We start from the raw sequence: 14489 nt of genomic DNA, 5'->3' as shown, positions 1-14489 counted from the left end.
CTTCTCAAAGTCTTTGTCACATTTCATTCAGTCCTCTCCAGTATCAACCTGTAAGTGAACCTGGTCAGTCCTCTCCAGTATCAACCTGTAAGTGAACCTGGTCAAGTCCTCTCCAGTATCAACCTGTAAGTGAACCTGGTCAGTCCTCTCCAGTAACAACCTGGTCAGTCCTCTCCAGTATCAACCTGTAAGTGAACCTGGTCAGTCCTCTCCAGTAACAACCTGGTCAGTCCTCTCCAATAACAACCTGGTCAGTCCTCTCCAGTATCAACCTGGTCAGTCCTCTCCAATAACAACCTGGTCAGTCCTCTCCAGTATCAACCTGGTCAGTCCTCTCCAATAACAACCTGGTCAGTCCTCTCCAGTAACAACCTGGTCAGTCCTCTCCAGTATCAACCTGTAAGTGAACCTGGTCAGTCCTCTCCAGTAACAACCTGGTCAGTCCTCTCCAATAACAACCTGGTCAGTCCTCTCCAGTAACAACCTGGTCAGTCCTCTCCAGTATCAACCTGGTCAGTCCTCTCCCAGTAACAACCTGGTCAGTTCTCTCCAGTAACAACCTGGTCAGTCCTCTCCAGTATCAACCTGGTCAGTCCTCTCCAGTAACAACCTGGTCAGTCCTCTCCAGTAACAACCTGGTCAGTCCTCTCCAGTATCAACCGGGTCAGTCCTCTCCAATAACAACCTGGTCAGTCCTCTCCAGTATCAACCTGGTCAGTCCTCTCCAGTAACAACCTGGTCAGTCCTCTCCAGTATCAACCTGGTCAGTCCTCTCCAGTAACAACCTGGTCAGTCCTCTCCAATAACAACCTGGTCAAGTCCTCTCCAGTAACAACCTGGTCAGTCCTCTCCAATAACAACCTGGTCAGTCCTCTCCAGTATCAACCTGGTCAGTCCTCTCCAATAACAACCTGGTCAGTCCTCTCCAATAACAACCTGGTCAGTCCTCTCCAATAACAACCTGGTCAGTCCTCTCCAGTAACAACCTGGTCAGTCCTCTCCAATAACAACCTGGTCAGTCCTCTCCAATAACAACCTGGTCAGTCCTCTCCAGTATCAACCTGGTCAGTCCTCGCCAATAACAACCTGGTCAGTCCTCTCCAGTATCAACCTGGTCAGTCCTCTCCAGTATCAACCTGGTCAGTCCTCTCCAGTAACAACCTGGTCAAGTCCTCTCCAGTATCAACCTGTAAGTTAACCTGGTCAAGTCCTCTCCAGTAACAACCTGGTCAGTCCTCTCCAGTATCAACCTGGTCAGTCCTCTCCAGTATCAACCTGTAAGTTAACCTGGTCAAGTCCTCTCCAGTATCAACCTGGTCAGTCCTCTCCAATATCAACCTGGTCAGTCCTCTCCAGTAACAACCTGGTCAGTCCTCTCCAATAACAACCTGGTCAGTCCTCTCCAGTAACAACCTGGTCAAGTCCTCTCCAATAACAACCTGGTCAGTCCTCTCCAGTATCAACCTGGTCAAGTCCTCTCCAGTATCAACCTGGTCAGTCCTCTCCAGTAACAACCTGGTCAGTCCTCTCCAGTGTCAACCTGGTCAGTCCTCTCCAATAACAACCTGGTCAGTCCTCTCCAGTAAAAACCTGGTCAGTCCTCTCCAGTAACAACATGGTCAAGTCCTCTCCAGTATCAACCTGGTCAGTCCTCTCCAATAACAACCTGTTCAGTCCTCCACAGTATCAACCTGGTCAGTCCTCTCCAGTATCAACCTGGTCAAGTCCTCTCCAGTAACAAAATGGTCAGTCCTCTCCAATAACAACCTGGTCAAGTCCTCTCCAGTAACAACCTGGTCAAGTCCTCTCCAATAACAACCTGTAAGTGAACCTGGTCAGTCCTCTCCAGTATCAACCTGGTCAAGTCCTCTCCAGTAACAACCTGGTCAAGTCCTCTCCAATAACAACCTGTAAGTGAACCTGGTCAGTCCTCTCCAATAACAACCTGTAAGTGAACCTGGTCAGTCCTCTCCAATAACAACCTGGTCAGTCCTCTCCAATAACAACCTGGTCAAGTCCTCTCCAGTATCAACCTGGTCAGTCCTCTCCAATAACAACCTGTAAGTGAACCTGGTCAGTCCTCTCCAGTATCAACCTGTAAGTGAACCTGGTCAGTCCTCTCCAATAACAACCTGTAAGTGAACCTGGTCAGTCCTCTCCAATAACAACCTGGTCAAGTCCTCTCCAGTAACAACCTGTCAAGTGACAACCTGGTCAGTCCTCTCCAATAACAACCTGTAAGTGAACCTGGTCAGTCCTCTCCAATAACAACCTGTAAGTGAACCTGGTCAGTCCTCTCCAGTAACAACCTGTAAGTGAACCTGGTCAGTCCTCTCCAATTACAACCTGTAAGTGAACCTGGTCAGTCCTCTCCAATAACAACCTGTAAGTGAACCTGGTCAGTCCTCTCCAGTATCAACCTGGTCAAGTCCTCTCCAATAACAACCTGGTCAGTCCTCTCCAATAACAACCTGTAAGTGCAACCTGGTCAGTCCTCTCCAGTATCAACCTGGTCAAGTCCTCTCCAGTAACAACCTGTAAGTGAACCTGGTCAGTCCTCTCCAGTATACAATCCTCGGTCAGTACCTCTCCAGTAAGTGAACCTGGTCAGTCCTCTCCAATTACAACCTGTAAGTGAACCTGGTCAGTCCTCTCCAGTAACAACCTGTAAGTGAACCTGGTCAGTCCTCTCCAATTACAACCTGTAAGTGAACCTGGTCAGTCCTCTCCAATAACAACCTGTCAGTCCCCCAGTGAAACCTGGTCAGTCCTCTCCAGTATCAACCTGGTCAAGTCCTCTCCAATATCAACCTGGTCAGTCCTCTCCAATAACAACCTGTTCAGTCCTCCACAGTATCAACCTGGTCAGTCCTCTCCAATATCAACCTGGTCAAGTCCTCTCCAGTAACAACCTGTAAGTGAACCTGGTCAGTCCTCTCCAATAACAACCTGGTCAAGTCCTCTCCAGTAACAACCTGGTCAAGTCCTCTCCAATAGCAACCTGGTCAGTCCTCTCCAGTAACAACCTGGTCAAGTCCTCTCCAGTAACAACCTGGTCAGTCCTCTCCAATTACAACCTGTAAGTGAACCTGGTCAGTCCTCTCCAATAACAACCTGTAAGTGAACCTGGTCAGTCCTCTCCAGTATCAACCTGGTCAGTCCTCTCCAGTAACAACCTGGTCAGTCCTCTCCAGTAACAACCTGGTCAGTCCTCTCCAGTATCAACCTGGTCAGTCCTCTCCAGTAACAACCTGGTCAGTCCTCTCCAATAACAACCTGGTCAAGTCCTCTTCAGTAACAACCTGGTCAGTCCTTCTCCAATAACAACCTGGTCAGTCCTCTCCAATAACAACCTGGTCAGTCCTCTCCAATAACAACCTGGTCAGTCCTCTCCAATAACAACCTGGTCAGTCCTCTCCAATAACAACCTGGTCAGTCCTCTCCAGTAACAACCTGGTCAGTCCTCTCCAGTATCAACCTGGTCAGTCCTCTCCAGTAACAACCTGGTCAAGTCCTCTCCAGTATCAACCTGTAAGTTAACCTGGTCAAGTCCTCTCCAGTAACAACCTGGTCAGTCCTCTCCAGTATCAACCTGGTCAGTCCTCTCCAGTATCAACCTGTAAGTTAACCTGGTCAAGTCCTCTCCAGTATCAACCTGGTCAGTCCTCTCCAGTATCAACCTGGTCAGTCCTCTCCAATAACAACCTGGTCAGTCCTCTCCAGTATCAACCTGGTCAGTCCTCTCCAATAACAACCTGGTCAGTCCTCTCCAGTAACAACCTGGTCAGTCCTCTCCAATAACAACCTGGTCAAGTCCTCTCCAGTATCAACCTGGTCAGTCCTCTCCAGTAACAACCTGGTCAGTCCTCTCCAGTATCAACCTGGTCAGTCCTCTCCAATAACAACCTGGTCAGTCCTCTCCAGTAAAAACCTGGTCAGTCCTCTCCAGTAACAACATGGTCAGTCCTCTCCAGTATCAACCTGGTCAGTCCTCTCCAATAACAACCTGTTCAGTCCTCCACAGTATCAACCTGGTCAGTCCTCTCCAATATCAACCTGGTCAGTCCTCTCCAGTAACAAAATGGTCAGTCCTCTCCAATAACAACCTGGTCAGTCCTCTCCAGTAACAACCTGGTCAAGTCCTCTCCAATAACAACCTGGTCAGTCCTCTCCAGTATCAACCTGGTCAAGTCCTCTCCAGTAACAACCTGGTCAGTCCTCTCCAATAACAACCTGTAAGTGAACCTGGTCAGTCCTCTCCAATAACAACCTGTAAGTGAACCTGGTCAGTCCTCTCCAGTATCAACCTGGTCAAGTCCTCTCCAATAACAACCTGGTCAGTCCTCTCCAATAACAACCTGGTCAAGTCCTCTCCAGTATCAACCTGGTCAGTCCTCTCCAATAACAACCTGTAAGTGAACCTGGTCAGTCCTCTCCAGTATCAACCTGTAAGTGAACCTGGTCAAGTCCTCTCCAATAACAACCTGTAAGTGAACCTGGTCAGTCCTCTCCAATAACAACCTGTAAGTGAACCTGGTCAGTCCTCTCCAATAACAACCTGGTCAGTCCTCTCCAATAACAACCTGGTCAAGTCCTCTCCAGTATCAACCTGGTCAGTCCTCTCCAATAACAACCTGTAAGTGAACCTGGTCAGTCCTCTCCAGTATCAACCTGTAAGTGAACCTGGTCAGTCCTCTCCAATAACAACCTGTAAGTGAACCTGGTCAGTCCTCTCCAATAACAACCTGGTCAAGTCCTCTCCAGTAACAACCTGTAAGTGAACCTGGTCAGTCCTCTGCAATAACAACCTGTAAGTGAACCTGGTCAGTCCTCTCCAATTACAACCTGTAAGTGAACCTGGTCAGTCCTCTCCAGTAACAACCTGTAAGTGAACCTGGTCAGTCCTCTCCAATTACAACCTGTAAGTGAACCTGGTCAGTCCTCTCCAATAACAACCTGTAAGTGAACCTGGTCAGTCCTCTCCAGTATCAACCTGGTCAAGTCCTCTCCAATAACAACCTGGTCAGTCCTCTCCAATAACAACCTGTAAGTGAACCTGGTCAGTCCTCTCCAGTATCAACCTGGTCAAGTCCTCTCCAGTAACAACCTGTAAGTGAACCTGGTCAGTCCTCTCCAATTACAGTCCTCTGCAATAACAACCTGTAAGTGAACCTGGTCAGTCCTCTCCAATTACAACCTGTAAGTGAACCTGGTCAGTCCTCTCCAGTAACAACCTGTAAGTGAACCTGGTCAGTCCTCTCCAATTACAACCTGTAAGTGAACCTGGTCAGTCCTCTCCAATAACAACCTGTAAGTGAACCTGGTCAGTCCTCTCCAGTATCAACCTGGTCAAGTCCTCTCCAATAACAACCTGGTCAGTCCTCTCCAATAACAACCTGTAAGTGAACCTGGTCAGTCCTCTCCAGTATCAACCTGGTCAAGTCCTCTCCAGTAACAACCTGTAAGTGAACCTGGTCAGTCCTCTCCAATAACAACCTGGTCAAGTCCTCTCCAGTAACAACCTGTAAGTGAACCTGGTCAGTCCTCTCCAGTAACAACCTGTAAGTGAACCTGGTCAGTCCTCTCCAATTACAACCTGTAAGTGAACCTGGTCAGTCCTCTCCAATAACAACCTGTAAGTGAACCTGGTCAGTCCTCTCCAGTATCAACCTGGTCAAGTTCTCTCCAATAACAACCTGGTCAGTCCTCTCCAATAACAACCTGTAAGTGAACCTGGTCAGTCCTCTCCAGTATCAACCTGGTCAAGTCCTCTCCAATAACAACCTGGTCAAGTCCTCTCCAATAACAACCTGGTCAAGTCCTCTCCAGTAACAACCTGTAAGTGAACCTGGTCAGTCCTCTCCAGTAACAACCTGTAAGTGAACCTGGTCAGTCCTCTCCAATAACAACCTGGTCAGTCCTCTCCAATAACAACCTGTAAGTGAACCTGGTCAGTCCTCTCCAATAACAACCTGGTCAAGTCCTCTCCAGTAACAACCTGTAAGTGAACCTGGTCAGTCCTCTCCAGTAACAACCTGTAAGTGAACATGGTCAGTCCTCTCCAATTACAACCTGTAAGTGAACCTGGTCAGTCCTCTCCAATTACAACCTGTAAGTGAACATGGTCAGTCCTCTCCAATTACAACCTGTAAGTGAACCTGGTCAGTCCTCTCCAATAACAACCTGGTCAGTCCTCTCCAATAACAACCTGTAAGTGAACCTGGTCTGTCAAATAAAACGTTATTCTTCTTATATAACAACGCCATGTCAAAGTTATTATTCTTATATAACAATGCCATGTCAAAGTTATTCTTCTTATGTAATGGTGTTCCGTATTTTGGGGATTAGCAACAAAAGCCAATAGTGGCCAAAACTGGAAGGTCAAATGAGAATACTTCTGATCAGGGTAATACATGCTCATATGGAGATCACATGAATATATTATAACATAAGGAGATCACATTAATAGATTATAACATAAGGAGATCACATGAATAGATTATAACATGGAGATCACATGAATATACTATACCATTCTTTATCTTTATTAAGGAAGCAATTGAGTCTCCTACTTGTTTTATTATTAACTTTGTTTTTGGAGAAGAAAGCTTGTTAATCTGAGAATGTCTCGTTGAAGGGCATTACCGGAGAGAGGGGAAGCAGGTCAACAGAACCAACCAGCCCCTAAAGCCGACGGGCACTAGGACCTAAAACGTGTCTGTGGTTCCAGTGGAAGTTAAGAAGGAGGACAGTCTGGGAGAATGCCCTCTATTCCAGCTGTTCTGTAGAGAAGTTGTGAAAGAAAGTTGCGCGTCTTCCTGGGATCGGGAATATCTGCTTAGCAGGTTTTTTATAAATTGTTTTAGTTTGGTTCATGTGGTTATTGTGAGATAAAAAAAATAATTTCTGAAATGTCTAGAAATCTTATTCTAGATATGTATCTCTTTGTATCAGAAGATATAGCTGACTCCTGTCAATTGATTTCCTGAACTATTCTGTCGTCAGAAAGATAATCGCAGTCAGTTATTTGAATTTCAAGCGGTATACAGTTGGCTTAGTGCTGCTGTTTATTCTGTTGTGTACTCTGATTACGACCCTATTACGGCATGGCAATGGAATGCATCAAGAACTGCTGCAAAACCTTCCTAGGCAAAAACGCTGAGATCGAACAGCAAGGTAAATTGTTAATTTTATACATATAAATAAATATAGCCTAAAGCTATTGGATTACTCCTGGGTTTATATTATATCACCCATCTATCAAATGCTTATTAAAGAAAATATATTGATTTATAATCTATCCGTTGTGTTATTTCCCCCCTTTTTTTAAATGTAGTACCGTATTGTAAAGCCTTATCATATCAGATGTGATGGGATGTCCACTACTTAGTACACTGAAGTCCCCTCTGGGGGGGGGGGAATAAAAATGGTTTATTCTACTTTGTAGTGATTACAATGAAGATGCCCCCTGCCAGAGCGATCTCAGGTGTCCCCAGGAAGGGTGTAGGGGTATCAGAGGACTATCTCCTCTCTAAACTCCCCCCGGATGGAAAAGAGATCCCCTTTGTCCTCCCCACGTTCAAACCGTCCTACATCCAACCACGCGGATCACGTTACCTCGGCTACCAGACACCAGGGCTACACGGTATGTATCAATCAATCAATCAGTGTCTTTACTGTCACACATTTGGACATTTTTTACAACCACCATTGTCTGGGCTTTTCTCAGAGCGAAAATGTATATCGATTCATGTTTTATTGCTAATATCATAATGTACATACTGTATTGATTATGGCAATAACCTCTCTCTGTGTATCCCAGGTTTAGGTGATGTGTTAGGTAACCTCTGACCTGTGACCTCTAACCTCTATGTACCCCAGGTTCAGCTAGGAGCACCTATGCAGAGAGGAAGGCGGAGCTGTCAGGGGCCAGTCACATAGTCTATAACCCCGACTCCTCCCCCAACATGTCTCCCGGAACAACACGACACAGCAATCTGAAAAAGAGTCTCCGGGGCTCAGAATCAGGTGTGTACTGTAATATCACCCTGACCCCTGACCCCTGACCAACACTGTACTGTAATATCACCCTGACCCCTGACCCCTGACCCTGTACTGTAATATCACCCTGACCCCTGACCCCTGACCAACACTGTACTGTAATATCACCCTGACCCCTGACCCCTGACCCTGTACTGTAATATCACCCTGACCCTGTACTGTAATATCACCCTGACCCTGTACTGTAATATCACCCTGACCCTGTACTGTAATATCACCCTGACCCTGTACTGTAATATCACCCTGACCCTGTACTGTAATATCACCCTGACCCTGTACTGTAATATCACCCTGACCCCTGACCCTGTACTGTAATATCACCCTGACACTGAACTCTAATATCACCCTGACCCTGTACTGTAATATCACCCTAACCCTGTACTGTAATATCACCCTGACCCCTAACCCTGTACTGTAATATCACCCTGACCCCTAACCCCTAGTGCACTGCAATGTCACTCCTGACCCCTAACCCTGACCTGTAATATCACCTTGACCCCTAACCCTGTACTGTAATATCACCCTAACCCTGACCTGTAATATCACCTTGACTCCTAACCCTGTACTATAATATCACCCTAACCCTGTACTGTATTTCACCCCTGACCCCTAGTGTACTGTAATATCACCCCTGACCCCTAGTGTACTGTATTTCACCCCTGACCCCTAGTGTACTGTATTTCACCCCTGACCCCTAGTGTACTGTAATATCACCCCTGACCCCTAGTGTACTGTATTTCACCCCTGACCCCTAGTGTACTGTAATATCACCCCTGACCCCTAGTGTACTGTAATATCACCCCTGACCCCTAGTGTACTGTATTTCACCCCTAACCCCTAGTGTACTGTATTTCACCCCTGACCCCTAGTGTACTGTAATGTCACCCCTGACCCCTAGTGTACTGTAATATCACCCCTGACCCCTAGTGTACTGTAATATCACCCTGACCCCTAGTGTACTGTAATATCACCCCTAACCCCTAGTGTACTGTAATATCACCCTGACCCCTAGTGTACTGTAATATCACCCTGACCCCTAGTGTACTGTATTTCACCCCTGACCCCTAGTGTACTGTATTTCACCCCTGACCCCTAGTGTACTGTATTTCACCCCTAACCCCTAGTGTACTGTAATATCACCCCTGACCCCTAGTGTACTGTATTTCACCCCTGACCCCTAGTGTACTGTATTTCACCCCTAACCCCTAGTGTACTGTAATATCACCCTGACCCCTAGTGTACTGTAATATCACCCCTGACCCCTAGTGTACTGTATTTCACCCCTGACCCCTAGTGTACTGTATTTCACCCCTGACCCCTAGTGTACTGTATTTCACCCCTAACCCCTAGTGTACTGTAATGTCACCCCTGACCCCTAGTGTACTGTATTTCACCCCTGACCCCTAGTGTACTGTAATATCACCCCTGACCCCTAGTGTACTGTATTTCACCCCTAACCCCTAGTGTACTGTATTTCACCCCTGACCCCTAGTGTACTGTAATATCACCCCTGACCCCTAGTGTACTGTAATATCACCCCTAACCCCTAGTGTACTGTATTTCACCCCTGACCCCTAGTGTACTGTATTTCACCCCTAACCCCTAGTGTACTGTATTTCACCCCTGACCCCTAGTGTACTGTAATGTCACCCCTGACCCCTAGTGTACTGTATTTCACCCCTGACCCCTAGTGTACTGTATTTCACCCCTAACCCCTAGTGTACTGTAATATCACCCTGACCCCTAGTGTACTGTAATATCACCCCTGACCCCTAGTGTACTGTATTTCACCCCTGACCCCTAGTGTACTGTATTTCACCCCTGACCCCTAGTGTACTGTATTTCACCCCTAACCCCTAGTGTACTGTATTTCACCCCTGACCCCTAGTGTACTGTATTTCACCCCTGACCCCTAGTGTACTGTATTTCACCCCTAACCCCTAGTGTACTGTATTTCACCCCTGACCCCTAGTGTACTGTATTTCACCCCTGACCCCTAGTGTACTGTAATATCACCCCTGACCCCTAGTGTACTGTATTTCACCCCTAACCCCTAGTGTACTGTATTTCACCCCTGACCCCTAGTGTACTGTAATATCACCCCTGACCCCTAGTGTACTGTAATATCACCCCTAACCCCTAGTGTACTGTATTTCACCCCTGACCCCTAGTGTACTGTATTTCACCCCTAACCCCTAGTGTACTGTATTTCACCCCTGACCCCTAGTGTACTGTAATGTCACCCCTGACCCCTAGTGTACTGTATTTCACCCCTGACCCCTAGTGTACTGTATTTCACCCCTAACCCCTAGTGTACTGTAATATCACCCTGACCCCTAGTGTACTGTAATATCACCCCTGACCCCTAGTGTACTGTATTTCACCCCTGACCCCTAGTGTACTGTATTTCACCCCTGACCCCTAGTGTACTGTATTTCACCCCTAACCCCTAGTGTACTGTAATGTCACCCCTGACCCCTAGTGTACTGTTTTCACCCCTGACCCCTAGTGTACTGTAATATCACCCCTGACCCCTAGTGTACTGTATTTCACCCCTAACCCCTAGTGTACTGTATTTCACCCCTGACCCCTAGTGTACTGTAATATCACCCCTGACCCCTAGTGTACTGTAATATCACCCCTAACCCCTAGTGTACTGTATTTCACCCCTGACCCCTAGTGTACTGTATTTCACCCCTAACCCCTAGTGTACTGTATTTCACCCCTAACCCCTAGTGTACTGTATTTCACCCCTGACCCCTAGTGTACTGTAATACCACCCCTGACCCCTAGTGTACTGTAATATCACCCCTGACCCCTAGTGTACTGTAATATCACCCTAACCCCTAGTGTACTGTAATATCACCCTGACCCCTAGTGTACTGTAATATCACCCTGACCCCTAGTGTACTGTAATATCACCCCTGACCCCTAGTGTACTGTAATATCACCCCTGACCCCTAGTGTACTGTAATATCACCCCTGACCCCTAGTGTACTGTAATACCACCCCTGACCCCTAGTGTACTGTAATATCACCCTAACCCCTAGTGTACTGTAATATCACCCCTAACCCCTAGTGTACTGTAATATCACCCTGACCCCTAGTGTACTGTAATGTCACCCTGACCCCTAGTGTACTGTAATATCACCCCTGACCCCTAGTGTACTGTATTTCACCCCTGACCCCTAGTGTACTGTAATACCACCCCTGACCCCTAGTGTACTGTAATATCACCCCTGACCCCTAGTGTACTGTAATATCACCCTGACCCCTAGTGTACTGTATTTCACCCCTGACCCCTAGTGTACTGTATTTCACCCCTGACCCCTAGTGTACTGTAATGTCACGGATAAGAAAAATCTCTCCTCGTATTGGTTTATATGTGAGGAGAGACCAGGACCTCTGGATCAGGTGTGTACTGTAAAATCAGAAAGAAAAAAGTCTCCCATTTATCACTCCCATCCTCATATTGCAAATACTGAGATTTTCCTGTGTCTTAGTAACTGTTTGCTTAGCTTTCACATTGGGATAAAAGTATCTTTGCTTAATAAGGTTTGCTTGGCTTTCAGGTGGGAATATAAAGACTGGGAATCTGAGCAAATCCATGTTTGACTTGTCCAACTCCAACCCTCCCAGCCACATACAGGTGAGTGAGGATGTTGATGTAATAACCAAACACCTGTATTGTATACCTCTGACACATTCAGTATGATGCCTGTGTAAGCCAAGCCTAAAATCCACCTATGAGCTGCCAAGCCTAAAATCCACCGATGAGCTGCCAAGCCTAAAATCCACCAATGAGCTGCCATACCCTTTTTCTGTCCTCCGCTGTAAAGTCGTTGTGCGTCACCGGGGCCACCTTCGTGGTTTTCATCGACCGTCACTCACCTCTCAGCCTCTAAAAAGACGGCGCAAAGCTCTGTTGATTGTGTTGAATGAAGTGGTAATCAATCACAATAATATGTAGGGTTTGGTTAGGGCTGGTCTGGGTGGGGTCCTCTTGGCTGTATTAGTAATATACAGGGTATTGTATTGTATCGTAATCGCCACCAGTCATCAACAATCCGTTGGTTACCAGGTGTATATTGACAGTGAATTTGTTATGGTCTCATGTCTCGCCCATTAAACCACGATAAACATTACAATCTATCGTACAGAACCTCGTGATAAATAACGTGATAAACTTCAGTTTCAGTACGTGTTTCACAGTGTTTCACAGTGTACTGATATTAGGCTTGCATCCTAAATTGCTCCCTATTCCCTACGTAGTGACCTGTGGGCCCTGATCAACAGGAGTTCACTATAAAGGACATAGGGGGTCATTTGGAACACTTCCTGTACCTGGTTGGACCTGGGCCAGAACTTTGTGATTTGATGCTTAATGTGCTGTATTGTTAGTTGCTCTCATGCCTTATCAGGGAAGTCCAACTACTGAGCTGTTAATGTGAAATGTAATATCAGGGAAGTCTATCTGTTAGCTGTTGCTGTGTAGTGTAATATCAGGGAAGTCTATCTGTTAGCTGTTGCTGTGTAATGTAATATCAGGGGATGTCTATCTGTTAGCTGTTGCTGTGTAGTGTAATATCAGGGAAGTCCAACTACTGAGCTGTTGCTATGTAGTGTAATATCAGGGAAGTCTATCTGTTAGCTGTTGCTGTGTAATGTATTCATGCAGAGATAATAATACACAGTCTGTTTGAGCATCCTGTTCATGTCCTGTTGATTTCATGTCTTGATGTCACGCTAGGTTGTCTCTGTGTTTAATATGACAGTGTGTCCAGTGCCTAACGTGTGTGTGTGTGTGTGTGTGTGTGTGTGTGTGTGTGTGTGTGTGTGTGTGTGTGTGTGTGTGTGTGTGTGTGTGTGTGTGTGTGTGTGTGTGTGTGTGTGTGTGTGTGTGTGTGTGTGTGTGTTTGTTTTGTCCCATTGTAGCGTTACGACAGTGTGTCCAGTGTCCAGAGCAGCAGTGCGTCGTCCTCCCAGAGGGACTCCCTGGAGAACAGCCATAGCCTTGGTAACCATTACACACACACACACACCCCTGTCGTAGCCTTGGTAACCAATATAAAGGAAACACTAAACCCTGACTACAGAACAAAGACAACAATTCACTTCCTAACAGACTTTGTCAGAATGTATTTATTTTTTTATTTAGGACACACACACACACACACACACACACACACACACACACACACACACACACACACACACACACACACACACACACACACACACACACACACACACACACACACACACACACACACACACACACACAATGTACATCAAGAATTTCACAATGCACAAATGCAGATGGATATCCAAATGAACAGTAATGTTCAATTGCTTGTTTTCCATTGATCTGACATGTCTCTGTTGATGTTTTCCATTGATCTGACATGTCTCTGTTGGTGTTTTCCATTGATCCGACATGTCTCTGTTGGTGTTTTCCATTGATCTGACATGTCTCTGTTGGTGTTTTCCATTGATCTGACATGTCTCTGTTGGTGTTTTCCATTGATCTGACATGTCTCTGTTGGTGTTTTCCATTGATCTGACATGTCTCTGTTGGTGTTTTCCATTGATCTGACATGTCTCTGTTGGTGTTTTCCATTGATCCGACATGTCTCTGTTGGTGTTTTCCATTGATCTGACATGTCTCTCTGTTGGTGTTTTCCATTGATCCGACATGTCTCTGTTGGTGTTTTCCATTGATCCGACATGTCTCTGTTGATGTTTTCCATTGATCCGACATGTCTCTGTTGGTGTTTTCCATTGATCTGACATGTCTCTGTTGATGTTTTCCATTGATCTGACATGTCTCTGTTGGTGTTTTCCATTGATCTGACATGTCTCTGTTGGTGTTTTCCATTGATCCGACATGTCTCTGTTGATGTTTTCCATTGATCCGACATGTCTCTGTTGATGTTTTCCATTGATCCGACATGTCTCTGTTGGTGTTTTCCATTGATCCGACATGTCTCTGTTGGTGTTTTCCATTGATCCGACATGTCTCTGTTGGTGTTTTCCATTGATCCGACATGTCTCTGTTGGTGTTTTCCATTGATCCGACATGTCTCTGTTGGTGTTTTCCATTGATCCGACATGTCTCTGTTGGTGTTTTCCATTGATCCGACATGTCTCTGTTGGTGTTTTCCATTGATCTGACATGTGTCTGTTGGTGTTTTCCATTGATCTGACATGTGTCTGTTGGTGTTTTCCATTGATCTGACATGTCTCTGTTGGTGTTTTCCATTGATCTGACACGTCTCTGTTGGTGTTTTCCATTGATCTGACATGTCTCTGTTGGTGTTTTCCATTGATCTGACATGTCTCTGTTGGTGTTTTCCATTGATCTGACATGTCTCTGTTGGTGTTTTCCATTGATCTGACATGTCTCTGTTGGTGTTTTCCATTGATCT

At 46.1% G+C, this 14489-nt stretch overlaps 1 protein-coding gene across 1 annotated transcript in view; it reads left to right on the top strand.

Moving 5' to 3' along the window:
- The first annotated feature begins 6762 nt into the window (after window positions 1–6762).
- LOC139563665 (tandem C2 domains nuclear protein-like) overlaps window positions 6763–14489 on the top strand; it is a 40404-nt gene continuing 32677 nt past the window's right edge. Inside the window, exons 1-5 of the mRNA XM_071382518.1 lie at window positions 6763–7176; window positions 7448–7645; window positions 7882–8028; window positions 11634–11710; window positions 12997–13078. Coding sequence (XP_071238619.1) covers window positions 7107–7176; window positions 7448–7645; window positions 7882–8028; window positions 11634–11710; window positions 12997–13078 — 574 coding nt within the window. The 5' untranslated portion in view covers window positions 6763–7106. The remainder of the gene's footprint in view (window positions 7177–7447; window positions 7646–7881; window positions 8029–11633; window positions 11711–12996; window positions 13079–14489) is intronic.

The sequence above is a fragment of the Salvelinus alpinus genome, chromosome 34, assembly GCF_045679555.1.
Source record: "Salvelinus alpinus chromosome 34, SLU_Salpinus.1, whole genome shotgun sequence".
Classification (NCBI taxonomy): domain Eukaryota; kingdom Metazoa; phylum Chordata; class Actinopteri; order Salmoniformes; family Salmonidae; genus Salvelinus; species Salvelinus alpinus.
Note: the sequence above shows the minus strand (reverse complement) of the source record. Positions and strands in the feature narration are given on the sequence as shown.